Source organism: Camellia sinensis, chromosome 8 (genome assembly GCF_055761805.1).
Source record: "Camellia sinensis isolate YWXY chromosome 8, ASM5576180v1, whole genome shotgun sequence".
Taxonomy (NCBI): Eukaryota; Viridiplantae; Streptophyta; class Magnoliopsida; order Ericales; family Theaceae; genus Camellia; species Camellia sinensis.
The window spans coordinates 17,042,910-17,063,851 of NC_138968.1; the positions used below are offsets into that span (position 1 = coordinate 17,042,910).

Consider the following 20,942-nt stretch of genomic DNA (forward strand, 5'->3'; position numbering starts at 1 on the left):
ATCTAATATTTACAAACTGTTCAATTTATTGAAATGTCTCCAAAAATTAGAAGATAAGCATATTTTTTAAAATAGCCTATCCATTTTTTTTTTGGGTGACAAAGACAATAAATTAAAGAAGTTAGAGTTATCGGATTGAATTTGGTAGATGATATACATGAAAGATCTTAAAAAATGAATGGTTTAAAATATCAAAATAGAACCTGTAACGGGTCTCACAAGCCCAAATAGTATCTAGACAGAAGGATAGTCCAGCGACTAAAAAATTTAGTCGGAAAAACTAAAAAGTCAACTTTTGGCGACTAAAAATGGACTTTTAGTGAGCCTCAAAAACAAAGTGAACTATGAGAGTGTAATTGCCCTGGAATATACATTGGGGATTGTTTTTTTAAATAAAAAAATATGGTATGCAGTTAATCCGCAAGATCATTTTGAAAGTAAAAAATTCTTCAGACCCGATTGAGACCCCCACTTTCCCCACCCTTACCACCCCACACACACGTGGGGTTGGTGACTAAAAAACAAAAAAAGAAAACTAGCCGATCACAGTGGACTGGGGTTCCTGGGGTGACCCCCAGTGGGGTTCGAATCGTTAACGAAAATTCTTATTGTCCAAATTGAAAAACAAGAAGCCAAATGGAACACTAGTTTGTAAAATTAAAGGAGAAATCAGGCTTTGGGATTGACCTTTTATCTCTTAGTAGTTAATGTTCGCAAATTTCTACATTCCACGGAATAGTAATGCTTTGGTCTCTAACACTGTTTATTTCTTTCAAAAAATGCAGATACGTTGAGTGATGTCTACTTTTGTATGTATTCTCCCTTCTCCATTCATATTTGTTTCAAAGTCATTACAACCTATAAGAGTGTGAAATTTTTATTGCAAAAAATATTTAAGAACCAATTCATGTCATTGTGATAATAGTCATTAAAAAGATGTTTTTAAAAGTAAAAAACATGACTTTTAGTGACAAAAAATTTATTAATGTTGCTATTAAATGCATTTTAGTGACAAAATAATTTGATTCCAAAAAAAAAAATTAGAGACAAATTTTGGTCGTAAAATGATAATACTAATGTTCAAATTTCATCGTTAAAAATATAATAATGACATTTTTGACAATAAGAATATTTCTTACCTAACAAGTACTTTTATCTTTAAATTTTAATCTTTAAAATCTTAATTTATTGTAGTGAGCAAGAAAACAATAAAAGCTCCTTATTAATTTTCAAAATTTTGTCACTAAAACTCTATTTTTGACTTTTCAAAACAACATTTTAACAATTATTATTGCGATAATAAGAATTAATATATTTTGCAATAAGATTTTTACTTTTAAAGATCAAAAATATTAATTCCAAAAACTCTAATATGTTGCGGTGCAATTTTATCATACCAATGTTCATATCGTGGGATCTCATTCGGTTACTTCATTCCTATCAAGACTCTTTTGATCACTTTGATAATTAAGACTAATTGAAAATTTCATTATGGTTAGTTTTAAGGTTGTGTGTCTTTCAAGTTCAAATTCCAGGGTGGAGTCCTCCGCATTGTCAATGTGAGTTCCTTATTCATTTCTGGATTTTAGTTTAATTTATTTGTAATTTTTATGCATGTCGACTGATTTTTGTTTAATTTTTGTTATAGATCGTTATTGGGGTTACGATCTCAAAATCATAGGTAAATTACTCCCCTTTTTAACTGGAAAAAGTTATTTTGTCAATTGATTTTAAGGTGGATTAGGGTTGGGCACGACCTGATGGGCTGTCAAGCTTATTTTTTAAAGACTAAAGATTGATATTGAAGCTCACAAAGTTGGGTTAGGATGACTTTTGAAGCCTGCTTATTAAATGGGTTGGATTTAGGAATGTTTCTTGTGGCCTGATTTGACCCAATTGTTAACATATATTACGAGAAATGTTACATATCATATGCCCCGTAATTACAATATTTATAATATTTGATTATGATCTATTATGTTATTAATTATGACTTAATTATATAACTTGGTTATACATATTGTGATGTTAATTATGATTCATTATAATATTAGTTACGCTATTGTTGGCTTTTTGGCTTTCAAATGTTATTTTTGTAATTGCGAGCATGCCAGTAAGGATCAATCAGTCCTTACAGAATCTTAATTGCCAACCAATTATCAGACGATTGTGTTGTAGTTCTTTCAGTCTCAATGAAGAGGACTTTTACTGGTGGCTTGATTTAGGAGAATTTAAGCACAAGAACGGTTAAATAAAGAGCAATTGAAGTATTTCATTGGTATGAAAAACTTACAATGATCCAAACTCAGCCTCGTAGAGGTTTACAACGACAATCTACTTGAAACTACTCCTATGAATGAAGTGCAGTGCAGGAATTTAAAGTACAGGAATGTAAAAAACAGGAAATGTAAAGACTGGAAATGTAAAACTAGAAAGAAAAATATGTAAAGTAAGACTGGTTTGTTGGATCTGAGTCTGGGGGTTTTTTCTGAGACCTTCTCTGCTATTTATATTTCTCAAGGATGACCATCGAACTGCACTTCAAACCGTCGAACTGCTCCTCCATGATCGCTGATCATGCTGACTTATAAGTAGTTCCACTACGCCATCACTTGCAGTTGGGCTTCCCTCCTATATTTGAATTTGAATGTAAGTAACCGTTGAAGCCACGTCACCTTGCATCTCTTTACTGATCCAATGCTACTCAGATCACGTGAGAACCAATATTAACTGCCACGTATACGATCAGGATCGAAGACTTAAATAATCTTCATATATTACCCTTACTCTGCCACGCGTCGAATTGTAACTGGCCTTTTACAAAATATGTAGCCAACATTGCCCCCTGCACTAATATACCCAATACTTGGTGATATTAGTGGATCAAAGCCTTTCTCCCGTATTTTTTAGAACGTGTATGGGGTTTGCATTCCCCTAGGAATGCAACTATCATTCATCATCTGCATTAAAACTCTCATTCAATCTTTTGAACACCTCCACCACCTTAGTATTCGAACAGACTGATACATTTTCTATGGCCGAATCAATTTTTCCCTCCATTGATCGAGCACACGAAGAGTCATATGATAATGCTGCCCTTCCTCGAAAGAACTTCCACGCATTAATTAGCCATCTTTACCCACCTTTCTATATTCAGGTCATGGAAGCCTTTGCAAATTACCAACCTTTGGATTACAAACACATTGCCCTTAATCCTTCGATTCAAAAAGTTGCAGATATAGATACAAGAAGTTCTTCCTCTAACTCCCCCTTGTACTTCGAACAAACTGCTCTCAAACCCTTGATTTGGAAAGTTACAAATATGGACTTGGGAAACTCTTCTTCACAAACCTCTGCATGGGATAAAGCTGCAACTTCTTCCTCTTCTGAGGTTTCTGACTGGACAAGCTGGTCAACACCTGAGACTTGTGATCTGAGGGAACGAATCAACCATCATTTTGTTGAGTTCACTGGCCCTTTAGAGTTTCCTTCCTACGCTCGAAGTTCAGTGGTCTACCCCTACGTGCCCATTGACCATCGACGTAGTTTGGAGGAGAATCTGCTTGTAGCATGGTACACATCCTCCATGCTTACAAAGATAGTGCACGCTGCCCGGCGCCTAGAAGAAGCACAAGGGTACAACCCATCATTCTTAGCCCAGAAGGCGAAGATTTGTTCTTCTGACTGGCTCGATTATATTAATGGCTTTGTTCCTTCTGCTCCCGTGCCATCTCCCATAATAGAAGCATCCACACCTTCTTCTTCATCTCCTGAAATTGAAGCATCCACACCTTCTTCTCTATCTCCTGAAATTGAAGCATCCACACCTTCCCCTCCTCTAACTCTTTGCTGGACAGAGAGACTGAGGCTTACCCTTTCCATGGATAAAGTCTTTCCACCTTACAAACCTCCACCTTCCCCTACTCCAACTGAGCAGAAACAAGCTCAACTTCTACTTGCAGCTTTCTCTCACTTGCCCATCAATGTTCTTGAGGACGAAGTCCCTCTCAAGAACCTTCGATGGGCTTGTGATATTCTGACTAGGGGCCATGTCCTTAATCCCCTTGCCCAAGCTGAACTTCATATGTTCCTAGACCAACTTCCATTGCTCCTCTACTAGCATCGAAATTCTATGGCCACTACACAATCTTTAGACCAACTTTCGTCTCTTCGAATTCATGCCCAGTACGAAGCAGAGAACTTCATCGAAGAATTCGATGATTTCAAGAATAAGGATTCTACGTATTGGGATGACTTGGTCATAGACGAATTGGAACAAAGATTGAGAGAGGAAGCTTTCGAAATAAAGGCTGAAGAGCTCTACTACGAAGTGAGAGCACATCAACTCATGCAGCCAATGTTAGAAGAAATAGAAGATATAATAAAGAAAGAACAAAAATTCATTAATCATTGTTGGACTAAATTTCATGATCTTGTTATTTATTCCATTCCTTATTTTTATGAGCTTGAGTTTATACCCAGATAGAGTCATTCGATGTAATTGCCTTGGCTTTAATATAAATAAAATTCTTCTGTATTTGGCATTATTCGACCCTGTTTCCATTTGTCTTTAAAAGCCAATTCAGAGCTTCAAACTGAACAATCTTATTCTTCGAATATGGACTCAAAAAATGAAACACTAAGAATCAACGTGAACCTTTCCAATTTATGGAATACAATTGACAGTTTTGGCTGATTTTGAATTAGAATCAGTGCTTCGAATCTAGCAATCTTACACTTAAAGCTTGTTTTAACCATAAACAACATCTAATCATGGTTAGTATGATCAATTTAGTTTTAAATTGACCATCTTTTGCTTCGAACAACAATTCGTGCTATTTTAGTTCAACAGACAACTTTTCTATAAACCAACCATTGGTTTTGATGTTTCGAACACAAAATCTCATCCTCAAAAAGTCTCAAGTTTTGCCTCGAAAGACATCACCTTCGTTAAGAAACCTAAAAACAGGTCTTTAAACCCTTTAGAGTAAAACAAACACTTGAGTATTCTTATATTTTTAGGTATGGAAATGTGCTTCGAAGCCGGCTTCTCTGTTTCGAAGCCTTTGTTTTTTGGCTTTTGGCGCCAAAATTTGGCTTCGAAGCCAAATATTTTACTTCGAAGCTCGCCTCAGCATCTGGGCTGTGTTTTTCCCTCCAAAAAAATCAATATTGAAGGAAACTCTTCGTATTCGTACTTCTAGTACTTAACGACTTATGCAATATATTTTCCAGACACAAAAGCTTTAAAAACCCTTTTGTTTCGTGCTCTGAAATCACTTGCTCTTTTAACGCACAAACCTTTCTTTCTACCGATCTTCTGTTAACCCTCTCTTCCTTGCTGCTTGCTACCAATGGATCCTTCCTCGCTGAAGGTACTTGCTAGCGACCGTATCAGCCCTACCATGGCTTTGAAACAATGTATTGATGAAGAAATCGCCAAGCTAACAACTGGTGGGCCAAGCGCCATAGATGGACGTCTCTTTGTTCCTCGCCACAGCAACCAACAAGAGTACGTCCTAGGTCCCATCTTTCGGGAAGCCCTTGACCAACTTCCAGCTTTATACCCCCGTTTGGAGGACCATTTTCTTCTTTACGAAGGAGGGCTTGACTGGAGCAATTGGAGAATGACCCGGCCTCATCGTTGCTGGCCGACATTGAGAATCGAATGGGAGGAATGGTATGACAGAGTTGTACCTGCGAAAGAAGATGACCTACAGGAGCTTTGTATCCTCGACGCCCTTCGTCTTTCCAGGTTCATCATTCTTGAGGACCCCTTTTTAATTCCTGCTGCTCTATGTTTTTGGAATATGGCTTTTAATTTCTTCCAATTTCGGTGCGGCATGATGGCCCCCACCGTTCTTGATATTTGCCATCTCTTAGGGCTTTCACCCCTTGGCTCTCCTTTCACTCCCAACTACCCAGACCTCCCTGTCAAATTTTCCCTTCCAGCCTTAAACTCATCTTACAGTGACTTCGTAAAGGCTGAAAATAAAAGGGAAGGCCCCGTGAAAGACAGAGAACTCTTTTCCTTCATTTTATACTGGTTATGCAAATTTCTCTTTTGCACATCATCTCAGAGGATTATGCCTGAGTTCGCTCCACTCGCGAAGGCACTTGTCTTGAAAAAACGTATAGCTCTTGCTCCTTATCTTTTAGGTCATGTTTACAGAGCTTGCTCCCTCCCAATTTTGTGAAAAACCTCTTGATGTTAACCAAGGAGGTCCCCTCTGGGTGCTCCAGCTCTGACTCTTCGCCTATTTCACTGATCTGCATTCTAAATGCCTGAAATTCCTTATTCAGGATCCTAGCACCTATGGAGAGAAGTATGCCAGGATTGTTCTTTATCCTGCTTCCTTTGCTTATTACCTTGCTTTCTTTCACCAACTCCCTATTTCTCCATCTGCCTCCTTCTTTTGTCCTTTCGATGCCAATAAAGGACCTGCCTGGCTGCAAACTTTTTTGGCTGATAAAGAGTGCTCCACCTCACCTCATAAAGATATGTGGGCTTCTATACTGCTACCAACGGAGTTGTTCATTGGCACTTTAAACCCTCGAGCTTATAAATGCATATCTGAGGTGTATTGCCCTTCTCAGTTTGCTAGACAATTTGGGTTCACTCAAGGGATACCTGTTCCACTTTGCAGTCTCTCGAATGTCCACCTTACGACTAGAGACTTGAGAATATCCAAATCAAAGCTAGAGGCGGCAATATTCAAACTACTTAAGGAATTGAATGAATTTCAATTTGTCTCCTTTCTTCCATATGGCTTAGTTTTGAAAAGATTCCAGAACTGGTGGACAGCCAATATAGAAGTGCGCCTATCTGTACACCCTCATGACTTGCTAATAGGGTTAGGAGTGCCTTCGAAGGCTAAGTCAGCAACAGTTGAGAACATTTCCCCTCTTCCTGAAGCTGCCAAAACTGCTCCTGCAGCTTCACCCCTTCCATCTAGAGTCACTAGAGCTGCCTCAAAAAAAGGTTAGTATTTTCATGTCCCTTTTTCTTTTTGAATCTTTTGTTTGTTTCCTTTACACTCATATTTTTTTTGGTGCAGGGTCCCCACAAGAAGAATCCCCTAAAAGAGCTGAAACTTTAGCTACTCTCAAGAGAGACAACAACAAAAAAAGAAAAGGAAGCTAATCCTCCCTCTTGAGGAATCTGAATCTCAGACAGAAGAGAGAGAGGTTGAGCAAGAGCAAGAAGTACCTTTGCAAAGAACAAAGAGACAAAGGGTGGCTGTCTCCCCTTCTGATATAATCGAAAATCCTACTGACGAGGCAACTACCACAATAGTAGAGAAAGAACTTACCTCTGAAGAATCTGAACCCCAAGTTGAAGAAAGGGAGGTCGAAAAGGAGCCGGTAGTATCATTGCCAAGAAGGAAGAGAAAGAAAGTGACTGTTCCCGCTATTGACTTGGTTGAAGACCCCATTCATGAAGCAGCTGCCAAGGCAGTAGAGCAGGAACATTCCAAGGTCATAATTGTCTTCGAGAGAGCTGAGAAGAGACGGCAGCAACAATTTCTGAGAAATGAAGCCGCTGCTGCTAATGCACTACAAAGGAAAACTGCAAGAAGGCAACAAACTGCCGGACATTACTCCCTTCGTAGTTCTCCCATCATTGCCGATACTTCTGGAGCAGGTAATTTCTTTCATACTTCTGTTGTTTTTCCCTTGTCAGCTTTTGGTATTGAAGTTTGACATCGCTTTACATTTCTTCCTCTTGCAGCAACAACTACTGAGTTTATCTTTCCAATGAGGCCTCCCTCAGTTTCAGTTGAGATTGATCAGATGCAGGATGTGAGGGCTATTCAAATCATACTCCCACTTCCAAGGTCTACACTTCCTGCACTTTCCCTGAGGCCAAGCATTCCTGCACTTCTTTCTCTTGGTTTGACTCCACATCTTCCTTACTTGACCCTCAACTTTCCTCAATTTACTTCTCTTTCGAGCCTTGCTCCTCCTCCTCCATCCAAGGAAATTCCAACTGCTACTCCATCTCTGATAGCAGTTGATCCCCCTATTGAGGGTGCTGGTAGCTCTCCAACCCGTGGTTTATCACCTTTACCTACCTCCTGCCCTTCTTCACTTGATTCATTGGTGGCTAGGACCATGGAGACTGCTAAAGATGCTTCACCCATTTCTCCTATCCCTATGCAGTCTTCTGTGTCTTCCACCACAACTCTTTCTGCGCCCCTTATGTTTATGGATGAGGTTGATGTCTTCGAAGCAAGACTAGCTAGTCTCTTCGACATACCCTCTACCTCTCCAACATTCAATAAGGAAGCTGAGCCATTAGTTTTAGCTGACTCTTTGCTGGAAATTTTTGAGAGCTCTTCTTCCTCCAGCAGCAAGCCTGCTGTACCTTTGATAGACTTAGACACCTGCCTGGAACTGTTAATCTCCTTTTCGAGGATTCCCTTCGAGGCTCTACAAAGACCTATAATTAGAAATGGGTTTCTTCAATGCTGCAAAATTGTTGAGCAGTCCGGCATGAATGTCTCAAGTCATCTATCCCAGGCAACAGCTACTATCGACTTTTACATCAGCATTTGTCATGCTGCCAAGGCTGCGGATGAGAAATTGGCTAGAGACCAGAGTTTTGTTTCCCAAGTGCATACTGAAGTGTCAAAGCTTAAGGAACAACACTCCTCTACCTCTCACTTTCGAATTCAACTGCTGGAGAGGAAAGCTCAACTTGAAAAGGAGCTTTCTGCAGTGAACCAGGCCTTAGTCCGAACTAACACCAAATTGCAAATCACCAACCAAGGACTGGTCGATCGAAAGGGAGAAATGGCTGCAGCTATTCAACTATTCTCATCATTTACCAATAGGAAATCTGTTTGTACAAAAACAATTAAAACATTGTAATGATTTTTGGGCCAATATGTGGCATGATGTACTTGACTCTTTATGAAAAAACAAATTCTTGTCTATCATCTGAGTAATCTTGTGTTCTTGTACTTAGTGTTTATTTTATTCCTTGTGTTTCCCAAAGAGTAAGAAAATAAGGCTTCAAATATCTGCCATTAATCTTTTTGGGATGCACATAACCATTCAAATTTCTCAAATGATATGCTCCAAAAGGCAGAACTCTATGAATTTGATATGGTCCTTCCCAGTTAGGTGACCATTTGCCAAACTTATGGCTTTTAATTCCTATTGGGAGTATTGTCTTCCATACCAAATCACCTTCATCAAAGCCAATGTGTTTGACTTTCTTATTATAATATTTGGCTGTTTTCTTCTTCTGAAAGAGAATGCTATTTAATGCTAGAATTCTAGCTTCATCTATGCTTTCTAACTCCAAGCACATACTCTGATGGTACTGCTCAGGATCCAACTGGTCTTGGCATGTTACCCTCAGGGACTTAACTTTGATCTCCACAGGTAACACTGCATCATGCCCATATACTAAGGCATAAGGAGTGACTCCTGTGCTTGACCTTGGGAAAGTTCTGTAAGCCCACAATACATCCAACAATAAGTCATGCCAATCCCTAGGATTGTCTTCCACAACCTTTTGTATTCCTTTCTTCAAGGACTTATTGGATGATTCAGCTTGACCATTGGCTTGTGCATAATATGGGGTGGAATTAACAAGGCTAATTCCAAACTCGGCCACAAAAGACTTCACCATTTTCCTATCAAAAACAGTCCCATTATCAACAGTTATAGTTTGTGGGATGCCAAATCTATAGATCAAATCCTTAATAAACCCAATAACCTCTGTCTGGTCTACAGCTTTGTATGGCTTAGTTTCGACCCACTTAGTGAAATAATCGGTGGCCACTAGAATGAAGCAATGGTGCTTCGAAGAAGATGGGTGTATTTTTCTCATCATATCCATGGCCCATCCTCTGAATGGCCAAGGCTTCACTACGGCATGTAGGTCAGTTATGGGCACATGCCTTATTGTGCCATGCTTTTGACATGCCTGGCAACCCTTTGTATATTCTATGCAGTCTTTAAGGATAGTTGGCCAATAGTAAGAATGCCTTCGAAGCAACCATCTCATCTTTACACCAGGCTGATGAGCACCACAGATGCCTTCATGAACCTCGGCCATAGCTGTTAATGCTTCTTTTGGGCCTAAACATTCCAACAATAAGCCATCTCCTCCTCTTTTGTAAAGGGCATTACCATATATCATATATTGCATAGACTGCAATTTAATTTTCCTGCTGGCCTTCGAAGATGGACCAGCCAAGTAATGCATTATTGGATGCCTCCAATCTTGTTCTTGTAAGTCATTATCATTGACTTCCAAGACCACATTCCTTTTACTCAAAGGTGGTATTAATTTCTAATATGTTGTTTGGCTTATGTCCCTTTGGGCATTATCCCTTCTCTTGAAATTCGAAGCTTTCTGAGCCACATCATTAGCTCTATTATTCAAGAATCTTGGGACATGAGTTACATTTGCTATTTGAAATTGAGAAAGAAGATGTAATGCAACAACATGGTATGGCAAAATGCTTATGCTTTGACACTTGAAAATCCCTTTCACTTGATTAACCACCAATTGAGAGTCTCCAAATATGTCAACTGCATGAACTTGTAATCCAATAAGAATTTCTAGTCCCACTATTAAGGCTTCATATTTAGCTTGGTTATTGAAACAGGTAGCTTCATCCACTTTGAAACCATGTGTGGTTTCTACCCTTTGTGGTGACCTAATCACATTTGTCATGGCTCAACATTAGTTGTTCCAAGTTCCATTATCTTTTGGCTTTCTGTTTGAGATGGATGGTCTGCCAAAAAATTGGCTAAAACTTGGCCTTTTACTGCCTTTTGGAGAACATATTCTAAATGAAACTGTGATAAGGCTAGGATCCACTTGTCAATTCTTCCCCTCAACATAGGTTTAGATAACATGTACTTAACCAAATCTGTAGTTGTAATTACCAAGACAGTTGTAGCTAAAAGATAATATCTTAATTTCATTGCAGCAAAATACAAAGCAAGACACAGCTTTTCAATAGCTGAATATTTACATTCGTAAGAATTTAGAAATCTACTAAGGTAATAAACAGCTTACTCCTTGCCTTCTTCATTGTCTTGGGCCAAAAAGGCTCCCAATGAATCATCTGCTGCAGCTATGTACAACTTCAAGGGCTTATCACCCTTTGGTGGCATCAGCACTGGAGGATTGGCCAAGTAGGCTTTGATACCTTCGAAAGCAGTTTGATGCTATGCTATCCACACAAATTCCTCTTCATCTTTTAGCCTTAACAAGGAAGAAAATACTTTAGTTTTCCCTGCAGTGTTAGAAATGAACCTTCGAAGAAAGTTAACCTGTCCAAGGAACCTTTGCAATTCTTTCTTACTTGATGGAGGCCTGGCTTCAATGATGGCTTTGGCTTTATTCTGATCAATCTGTATTCCTTTCTTGTGCACTACATAACCCAAGAAATTTTCAGATGATACACCAAAAGTACATTTAAGAGGATTGAGTTTCAACTTGAACTTCCTCATTCTTTCAAAAACTGCTTCTAAATGAAACAGATGCTCCTCCATGGATTGGGATTCCACTACAATGTCATCAATATAACACTCTAAATACCCTCCAATGAGGTCATGAAAAATGGTGTTCATAGCCCTCTGATATGTAACCCCAGCATTTTTCAGGCCAAATGGCATTTTAACCCATTCGAAGGTGCCAATATTCCTAGGACATCTAAATGCTGTTTTGTGGACATCTTCCTCTGCAATGCAGATTTGGTTATAACCAGAGTGTCCATCCATCATTAATAAAATTTGATGCCCTGCTGAACTGTCTACCAGTAAATCTACTATAGGCATAGGGTACTCATCCTTTGGAGTTGCTAGATTTAAGTTTCTGAAATCAATGCATACCCTCATTTTGTCATTCTTCTTAACTACAGGCACAATATTAGATAGCCATTCAACATACCTGGTTGTCCTAATAAAGCCTGCCTTGAGTAGTCTAAGGATCTCCTCCTTAACTTTCTGAATCACTTCTGGACTCATCCTTCATGGTTTTTGCTTGTATGGCTTGAAATTGGGCTTCATAAGGAGCCTATGTTTCACTAATGACATATCCAATCCTGGTAGTTCATTATAAGACCATGCAAAACAATTTTTATATTTCTTCAGGACAACCAACAACTGGTCCCTGTCCAGAACTTTCAAACAAGCACTTATATAGGTGGGCCGTTGTATAGAACCTTCTCCTAAGTTTACTTCTTCTAAGGGGTCTTGTGTCTGAGAACTTATTGAAGTTTCTTCTTTGATTTCTTTTAGTTTCGAAGCAACCTCCTTCCTTTGTTCTGTTCCCAGGTTCCCTCCTCCTCATAGACAAAATCTGTCCATAAGGCTTCTTCTTCCTGTATTTCCTGGACTTTTGTTTCAATGTCCAATGCACAGTATTTACCAAGGGCCAAAACTCTAGCCTGCTGCTGCTTCTGTTTGCAGCCAATTATCATAGCTTCTCTCTCTTGCTCCTGTACTTTCTGGACTATTGATTTTACATTCAATGTTGAAAATTTAATTAGAGCCAAAGATTTGGCTTCTTGGACTTCATTTCTTTGCCTACAACCAGGCATCATTGTCATCCTTAATGACAACCTCTTCATCAACACTCTCCTGGACTAAGTGCTTCAGGTGTGTCACTTCCTCATCAGCCGTTACTTCGGCTGAGCCATCAGGTTTCCTCAGTATACTAAGTGGTGTCACTCTCTCAATATACAATTTGGCCTCTGCGAAGTTTGCACAGGCTATGAAGGGTTGAGGATCTGCATCAATTTCCTCTGTCTCTCCATTGCCCAAAGCCATCATTATTTTCTGATGCAAAGAGGAAGGCACACATTTTTTAGTGTGAATCCAATCTCTCCCAAGTAAAGCATTGTATTTAGCATTATTGTCGATTACGAAGAATGCTGTCATGTAGTCCCTGGTTCCCACACTCAGGTTGATGGATAGAATTCCCTGAGCCATCTGTTTGTCTCCAGCGAAACTAGCAATGGTTGTGCTGGTTGGGATCAACCTGGGATTCTTTTTCCCTAGTTTTTTCAAAGAAGATTTAGGTAGTAAGTTCACTGCTGCCCCATTATCTATCAGGACTATGTTCAATTATATCCCATCGAAGAAAGCCTTGATATACAAAGGCTTGACATGTTGTGTCATAGAATTCGAGGGATACTCAAAAGGATATGAGAGGTTAATGCTCACCTCTTATTCGCTCTCATATTCAGTTTCCATTGGGGTAGCCATTCCGGAATTATCCTGTACCATACTCACTTGTGAGTCTTTACTAGAGACTGGAATTAGGTCAAGTTCTTGATCATCTTGGTTCTCATCTCCAGCTTGGAACTCATGAGGTAGTATATGCACCATGTTCACTGATACTGGAGGAAACGAGCCAAACTGGATGGCTGGCTGTACCTGTTTCCCCTCTTGGCTACCTTGATCAGTTACCTCAGAAGCATCCTGCATGCTGCATTCTGGCACTTCATTGCTAACGAGTTCCTTCGAATGGTTTTCCTCGATTAGTTTTTCAACCAAAAATGTTTGCTCGGCCATGAAGGCTTCGAACATTTCTTTTACCACCATTTCTTTCTTTTAGCTTATGCCAATTTCTTCTTCTGTCTCGCTACCACTCTCCATCAGAGCTTTCTCCAATCCTACTAAGCTAACCTTCTCCTTGGCTTTTAGTTTAGAATGAACCTCAACCAACTGTTCTTTGCTGCAACCTACCTTGCTTTGTAGAGTTAGCTTTGGAGTATGGTCTGACTTTGGATTCTTCTTTCCTTCAATCTGGATCAATGAAGAACTCTCTCAACTATCTTTCAGGTCTTGCTGGTACTGGGTGTACCTACGCTGAATTTTCCTCCTTTGTGATCTGAAAATTACGGGGACCATATCTGGTTCCTTCGTTTTTTGGTGTTTAAGCAATACCCAATTGTTGGGGGCTACCAAATGAGGCTTAACCATCCTACCTTGGTCTCCAACATCCCTTTGGGGAGGCACTTTCGTAGGTTTGTTCTGCATCATAAACCAATCTGGAACTCCAAGTATCCACGAACTTACTGACCCAGATGTTAAGCTGGCCTTTTCTTCCTTCGAAGCCATCTTCGAAGCTGGCTGTGTAGGCAATTGCTTGGCCCTAACCTCAAGTTTCGAGCCTGATTCAGGCCTTCGATGAAGATGACCACTTTCTGTCCTACGTGAGGCTGGTCTAGGGGGCCAATCTCTGGCTTTGATCCCAGAACCTGAACTCTTCTCCAGTCTTCTTTCAGAATGACTGCTCTCCATTCTGTAATAGTTAGGTGGCCTGGACTCATATAAGGGCCTCTTGCCTTTAGCATGCATTCTATCAACTGCAGGCTCAACCACTAATGGCTGCTACCTAACACTGGCCGGATACGACCTTTTATTATAAGCATTGGTTGGTTTGGGACGCCTCTGTACATCCCTGTAATATTGTTTCCCATCAACTGGAAGGCCTTTCAACCACTTATAACTCAGTCTGCACCTGGGACACATCCTCTGCATTACGGCTGCCTCTAGGGAATCATCATCCAGTGCTTCTTCATCACAGTCTTCCCTGTGGTGTGAAAAATCTTGTCCAATAGCTGGTAGATTTCTGATGTCCTTCTTGGTAGTTGTCTGATTGGCAATATGCATCTGCACATTGACCTCTTCCAATTCCTGCAGAGATAAATTCTGGAAGTTTGGTACAACAACATTAGCTGTGCTTTCTCCAACCTCTGGAAATGGATTACTGTCGATCCCCATGGCTTTTTCTGTTTTGGCTGGGAATTTCAAACTTCCTTTCCGAATTTGTTCTTGGATCCTGTCTCGAAAAACAATGCAGTTTTTAGTCGAGTGAGACCAAGAGTTATGCCATTTACAATAAAATTTTTCCTTAAGTTCATTTGGAGATGGAATTTTACTCCTTTTGGTAACTTAAGGAAGTTGGCCGCAAGCAAATGATCAAAAATGTCATCTGCCTTAGTTAAATCGAAAGAGTACTTCCTATGAAGGTCTTTCTTTTTAAACAGTTGGTCAATTGTTATATCCTTATGAATTAATGCTTCACAGATCACAGGTTCTTTCCCCACAATCTCTGCTGCATCGATCTCATAATTAGGATCTCTATAGTATGTCTTGTACGATGCATTATTTCGATCCTGTTCCTCCTCTAGTAATGCTTCATACCTAGACACCTTATAGGTTAGTTCCACCAGGTCTCTGAATTCAGTTAAGTCAAACTTCTTTCGAAGCCTGAACTCTAAGCCATTTTGGACCAATCTTACGAATTCTGGCTCTGGCAGGATAACTCTACATTTATTTCGAGCCCTTTAAATCTGGCAATAAACTGAGTAGCCTTCTCTTCAGGCCTTTGACTCAATCTTGCCAAGTCTGCCATGGAAACTTCTGGCTCCGATTGGAAGAATTAGGCATGAAATGCCTCTTCCATTTGTTGCCAAGTCTAGATGGAGCCAGGTGTGAGGTTAATGTACCATACAAATGCTCCCCCAGTTAGAGAGTTTGGGAATAGTCTCAACTTCATATAGTCATGATTAGTAAATTCACCACATTGAGCAGCAAACCTAGCAATATGCTCTACTGTTGATTGGTTTCCATTCCCATAAAAAAGGACAAAATCTGGTATCCTGAAACCTCTTAGGTATTCATGTACCCTATCGACCCATTCTGGGTATGGTTTTCTGTACACAGGAGTTTGGACCCCCCGAGCCATTGGTCCACACATTTCCCTAACAATATCAGCAATTTAGTCCCTAGGGACCATATTTTGTGCCTACTGAACCACTACTGGGGGGACAAACACAGGATTTGGTGGACAAACTTGTGCTTGTGGTCCTCTTGGTCCATAAGGTGGTACATTTGGGACTGGTTGTCCCTGTGGTGCAGGTTGCTGTTGGGGGTGTGGGTAACTTCTTTGAGCCTGTCCTGCGAAGGGACCTGCGAAAGGTGCTGGAACAGGTGTTGTGTCCCTTCCATTTGTGGGAAAACCTTCCAACCCCCTGGGTATAAATTCGAATAAGGGATTATTGTACCCCCTAGTGCCAGGTATGGCTTCGAACGTGGGATTTGGAATCATTCTTATGTCATTTTCTTGTACTGGGCCAGATCCACCAACTTGCATGGCTTCACTATTAAACATTGAAGCATTTTGGCCTGCTATAGGCCTCGAAATGGGTTCGTACCAAGAATGAGGTAGTGGTCTTTCATAATTCTGATTACTAGTTTGACCATTAGAATGTCCATTAACTTGCATAGGCTGTTTATCTCTAACCAATCTTTGCTGAGGGACATTTACTTCCTCCATGTGTCTTGCATTTGTTGGTTGGTGGTTATTCATTCGATCCAAAAAGGATGTTGCCCACCTTTCCATTGTGTTCATTAATTGTTGTCCCATGGAATCTACTAGGCCATCCCATGGATTTATTGGCTGAGTAGATGGAATAGTGGATGGTCCAATTCCTTGGTTTCGTCCAATACTATGAACATGTGGTTCTTGCTCCGAAGTGCTGGTCTGTTCAACCATAGGTTCTGATAAAATAGGAGTTTCCACAGGATGTGTTATCACATTATCCCCTGGATTAGGTATTTCTACCTCTCCTTCCACGCCTTCTTCCAAGCATTCATTTTCTCCTTGTCTTCTACGTCTAGCCATTTCGATGAGTCCCACTGGGCGTGCCAAAAAATATATGTTGGCTTTTTGGCTTTTGAAGGTTATTTTTGTAATTGCGAACGTGCCAGCAAGGATCAATCAGTCCTTACAGAATTTTAATTGCCAACCAATTATCAGACGATTGTGTTGTAATTCTTTCAGCCTCAATGAAAAGGACTTTTACTGGTAGCTTGATTTAGGAGAATTTAAGCACAAGAACAGTTAAATAAAGAGCAATTGAAGTATTTCATTAGTATGAAAAACTTACAATGATCCAAACTCAGCCTCGTAGAGGTTTACAGCGACAATCTACTTGAAACTACTCCTATGAATGAAGTGCAGTGCAAGAATTTAAAGTACAGGAATGTAAAGAACAGGAAATGTAGAGACTGGAAATGTAAAACTGGAAAGAAAAATATGTAAAGTAAGACTGGTTTGTTGGATCTGAGTCTAGGGGTTTTTTCTGGGACCTTCTCTGCTATTTATACTTCTCAAGGATGACCATCGAACTGCACTTCAAACCGTCGAACTGCTCCTCCATGATCGTTGATCATGCTGACTTATAAGTAGTTCCACTACGCCATCACTTGCAGTTGGGCTTCCCTCTTGTATTTGAATTTGAATGTGAGTAACCGTTGAAGCCACGTCACCTTGCATCTCTTTACTGATCCAATGCTACTCAGATCACGTGAGAACCAATATTAACTGCCACGTGTACGATCAGGATCGAAGACTTGAATAATCTTCATATATTACCCTTACTCTGCCACGCGTCGAATTGTAACTGGCCTTTTACAAAATATGTAGCCAACAGCTATTATTTTAGTTATGATCCAAAAACTCTTTGATTATATCTTATGTGGTGTTTGGTTATATTTTTTTTTTTTCTTATAATTATAACTCTCATAGAATTGAGTTGTTATAACTTATTTATAGTACACACCTTTTTACCATAATATTACGAATAAATATGTATATACTTGTAGAAAATTTATTTATCTAAATTTATACCTAGGATATGGCTTGATATTTAGTTTTTGTGGATATAAAATTATTAATTCTGAGTTTTATAATATTAGTTTTTATTTAATATATGGGTTTGTTTGGTGGGCTTGGGATTGTAATACTAGTTTAGGGCTGGATTTTGGATGAGACTTCTAGGCCCGAAGTCAGACTAGGTTGTACTTGGGCACAAGAGTTTTTTATATATTTTTTAACTTAAAGCCAACTGAGTCTGAACTTAACCTGATGTTTGTCCACCACTAATATAAATACTACCAAATTCTAACAATGGCAGGACAAAAAATGATTTTTAATTTGTCATCTTGTGATTTTTATATACAGGAGGAATCCTTTTGACAAGAATTCTATTTGCCTTATGTGCGTTTGTATTTTTAATCCGTGAGTTTAAGAGAAGGCATTTATCGATGTTTGATAACATTGAAGGTTATCTACGAAGTCAAAATCACCTCATGCCAATTAGCTACTCTTACTTAGATATTAAAAAGATGACCAAAGGTTTCAAGGACAAGTTGGGAGAGGGAGGCTATGGCTCTGTCTACAAAGGAAAGCTTAGAAGTGGTCATCTTGTAGCGATAAAAGTATTGGGCAAGCCCAAAGCCAATGGACAAGAATTTATCAATGAAGTTGCTACCATAGGAAGGATTCATCATGTTAATGTAGTTCAACTAATTGGATATTGTGCAGAGAGATCTAAAAGAGCTCTTATATATGACTTCATGCCAAATGGGTCTCTAGAAAAGTATATATTTTCTCAAGAAGGATATATACCATTGAGTTGTAAGCAAATGTATGAGATTTCTCTAGGAGTGGCTCGTGGGATTGAATATTTGCATCGGGGTTGTGACATGCAAATTTTGCATTTTGATATCAAGCCTCACAACATTCTTCTTGATGAGAATTTTACTCCAAAAGTTTCCGACTTTGGGCTTGCAAAATTATATTCAACTGATGATAGCATTGTGACTTTGACTGCAGCAAGGGGGACAATGGGCTATATGGCTCCAGAGTTATTCTACAAAAACATTGGAGGTGTTTCATATAAAGCTGATGTTTACAGTTTTGGTATGTTATTGATGGAAATGACTGGTAGGAGGAGGAATTTGAATGCCTTTGCTGATCATACAAGCCAAATTTACTTTCCTTCTTGGATTTATGATCAATTCAAAGAAGGAGGGGACATAGAAATGGGAGAGACTAATGAGGAGGAAGGGGTGATGGTGAAGAAGATGATAATAGTGGCTTTGTGGTGCATACAAATGAAGCCTAGTGATCGTCCTTCGATGAACAAAGTTGTAGAAATGCTTGAAGGAAATGTTGAACAATTGCAGATGCCTCCCAAACCTTTTCTATGCCCACAAGAGATGCCAACTGAAGATCATAGAATTGACACAGCCATCAGGTGAATGCATAAATTCCATCACTTCGAATGTAAGTGAACCTTAAATGGTTTCATATCAAATGCTTCATATTTAAGTAAATTATAATTGTCAGCATCCTCTGTTGTTTATGTATTATTGAGGCAGCCTTATTAAACATATGATGGGGAAACTATATATGCATCATTAGATTAAATTTTTGTATGAAAACTAGTATTTCATTTAGATAGCTTCCTTTGGATTGCATTTCAATTTTTCGTGAAAGATTTTAGTCAAAACTAGCTTGATTGGAGCTATGCAAGTATAAATTTTTGTTTAATTTGGATTCATTTGTCATTGTTTAGAAATATTGCTTTGACACTGTACAATAACACCTAAAAATTTTAATTGTAAGTTATGGCATTTACAATAAAGAGAAATAAATTAAATACACAAAATATAATTTAAACGTGATTTAGCAATATGGTTACATTCATAGAGGGAAGGAAATCAAATTCACTACTTGGAATAAAAATTACAGAACTTTGAACATCTAAACTTAACCAGTCTACAATAAAAACTCTAACAAAAAATTATAACACATACCTCTAAAACTTTGGATCAGATGTGTTGCCTCAGACCTCTGCATGGGCCTAGGTGAAGCATGATTTGGCTTTTTACTCTAATTTTCAACTTCAACCCTCCACCTCCATAAAAAGCCCCTTATAGTAATTTTGAATATGTAGTAAAAAATATAAGACATATCACAAAAAAAGCTTTCACCTTAAACCAAAAAAGTAAGTTGGAACAAATAAAGATTAATTTTCCATTAAAAAAAAATCTTTTAAAAGATCAGCATTTTATAGGATGATAATATCTAATAAAATATTTAGTTACATTTTTTTCTTTTTAACCACATTAATCCTTGGAAATTTGTACAGATTTACGGGTCTTGCTTTGCTTAGCTAGTTGATTTCACTTTTTTTCTACAGTAGTTAGCTGATTTCACTGTTTTTTTCTTCTTCTTGCGCTGTGTCTGTACTGGACTCTCCAACACCACTAACGCTTTGTTTGTTTCGGTAGAATTTTTTTTTTTTAAATATTTATTTTTTAGTTTTTAGGATAATGAAAAATGAAAAATGAAAAATAAATTTATTTAAATGAATATTATTTTTTAGTTTTAAAAAGTGTAAATTATTTTGGAATTAAAGGTTTAACAATTCCATCCCAATCACTCTACTAATATGATTTTTTTCAATAATAACCTATACTCAAATATTTAAGAGAAGAATTATTTGAATTTTCAAAACAACACTAGCGAGCTCAAAAAACGTCCAAAAAAAATAATTATTATAGCAATACTCTCTGCGGTGTAGTGTGGTATAATTTGATGATAAAATTATAACTAAATTGTGGATGGTGACAAATTTATTATCAGTAATCAAATCGCAAATTAGGCAGTTTTACTTGTTAGTTAATTGAAGAATAATTTTAAACAATTATCAAACGTATGCAAAAAATATATAACACTATTTTGAATAATATTTTGTATACATATAATACTAATTTGAAACAAATTCTACATCTCAAATATCACTCACATTTAATTTTAATTTTATATTACATTGGAAATAAATAAATATATATTATGTATATACGTATTAACTATGGCAGAGGGTAAGGCTGCGCAAAATACTACCTAATTCGCTAAAACTGCCCAATTCTCACAATTTCATCTACTAACTGCGAATTAAACTTTGAAATTTATATTCGCCTTCAAAACCACTCTATTATAGTTAATACATACATTTTTTCAATCCCTGATGAAATATCAAAGTAAAAATGAGTGTGAGAGAGATTTATGTGAAATTTATTACAAATTAGTAGTTATATTTATG

The 20,942-nt window shown here is 38.3% G+C and overlaps 2 protein-coding genes across 5 annotated transcripts in view; both read left to right on the forward strand.

Annotated features, from left to right (window-relative positions):
• The window catches only part of LOC145796834 (putative receptor-like protein kinase At5g20050), a 32,426-nt gene extending 13,136 nt beyond the window's left edge, over nucleotides 1-19,290 (forward strand). For 2 of the 4 annotated variants that reach the window (XM_082882124.1, XM_082882125.1), the window contains 4 exons: nucleotides 786-809; nucleotides 1,500-1,559; nucleotides 1,649-1,681; nucleotides 18,011-19,290. In XM_082882124.1, the coding sequence (XP_082738250.1) occupies nucleotides 786-809; nucleotides 1,500-1,559; nucleotides 1,649-1,681; nucleotides 18,011-19,092 (1,199 nt within the window). In that variant the 3' untranslated portion in view covers nucleotides 19,093-19,290. The remainder of the gene's footprint in view (nucleotides 1-785; nucleotides 810-1,499; nucleotides 1,560-1,648; nucleotides 1,682-18,010) is intronic. The other 2 variants (XM_082882126.1, XM_082882127.1) reach the window with 1 other exon arrangement.
• On the forward strand, nucleotides 5,355-8,951 carry LOC145797433 (uncharacterized). The gene is made up of 4 exons (XM_082884584.1): nucleotides 5,355-6,164; nucleotides 6,304-6,982; nucleotides 7,112-7,645; nucleotides 7,733-8,951. The coding sequence occupies exons 1-4, from the start codon at nucleotides 5,355-5,357 to the stop codon at nucleotides 8,872-8,874; spliced, it is 3,165 nt and encodes a 1,054-aa protein (XP_082740710.1). The 3' UTR covers nucleotides 8,875-8,951.
• Nucleotides 19,291-20,942: the final 1,652 nt, after the last annotated feature.

Excerpts from the sequence above, each read along its gene's own strand:
- LOC145797433 (XM_082884584.1), top strand. The coding sequence starts at position 5,355 with ATGGATCCTTCCTCGCTGAAGGTACTTGCTAGCGACCGTATCAGCCCT. Across the intron at positions 6,165-6,303 it reads CTCCTTATCTTTTAGGTCAT|GATCCTAGCACCTATGGAGA; the intron begins GTTTACAGAGCT and ends TTCCTTATTCAG. Across the intron at positions 7,646-7,732 it reads TGCCGATACTTCTGGAGCAG|CAACAACTACTGAGTTTATC; the intron begins GTAATTTCTTTC and ends TTCCTCTTGCAG.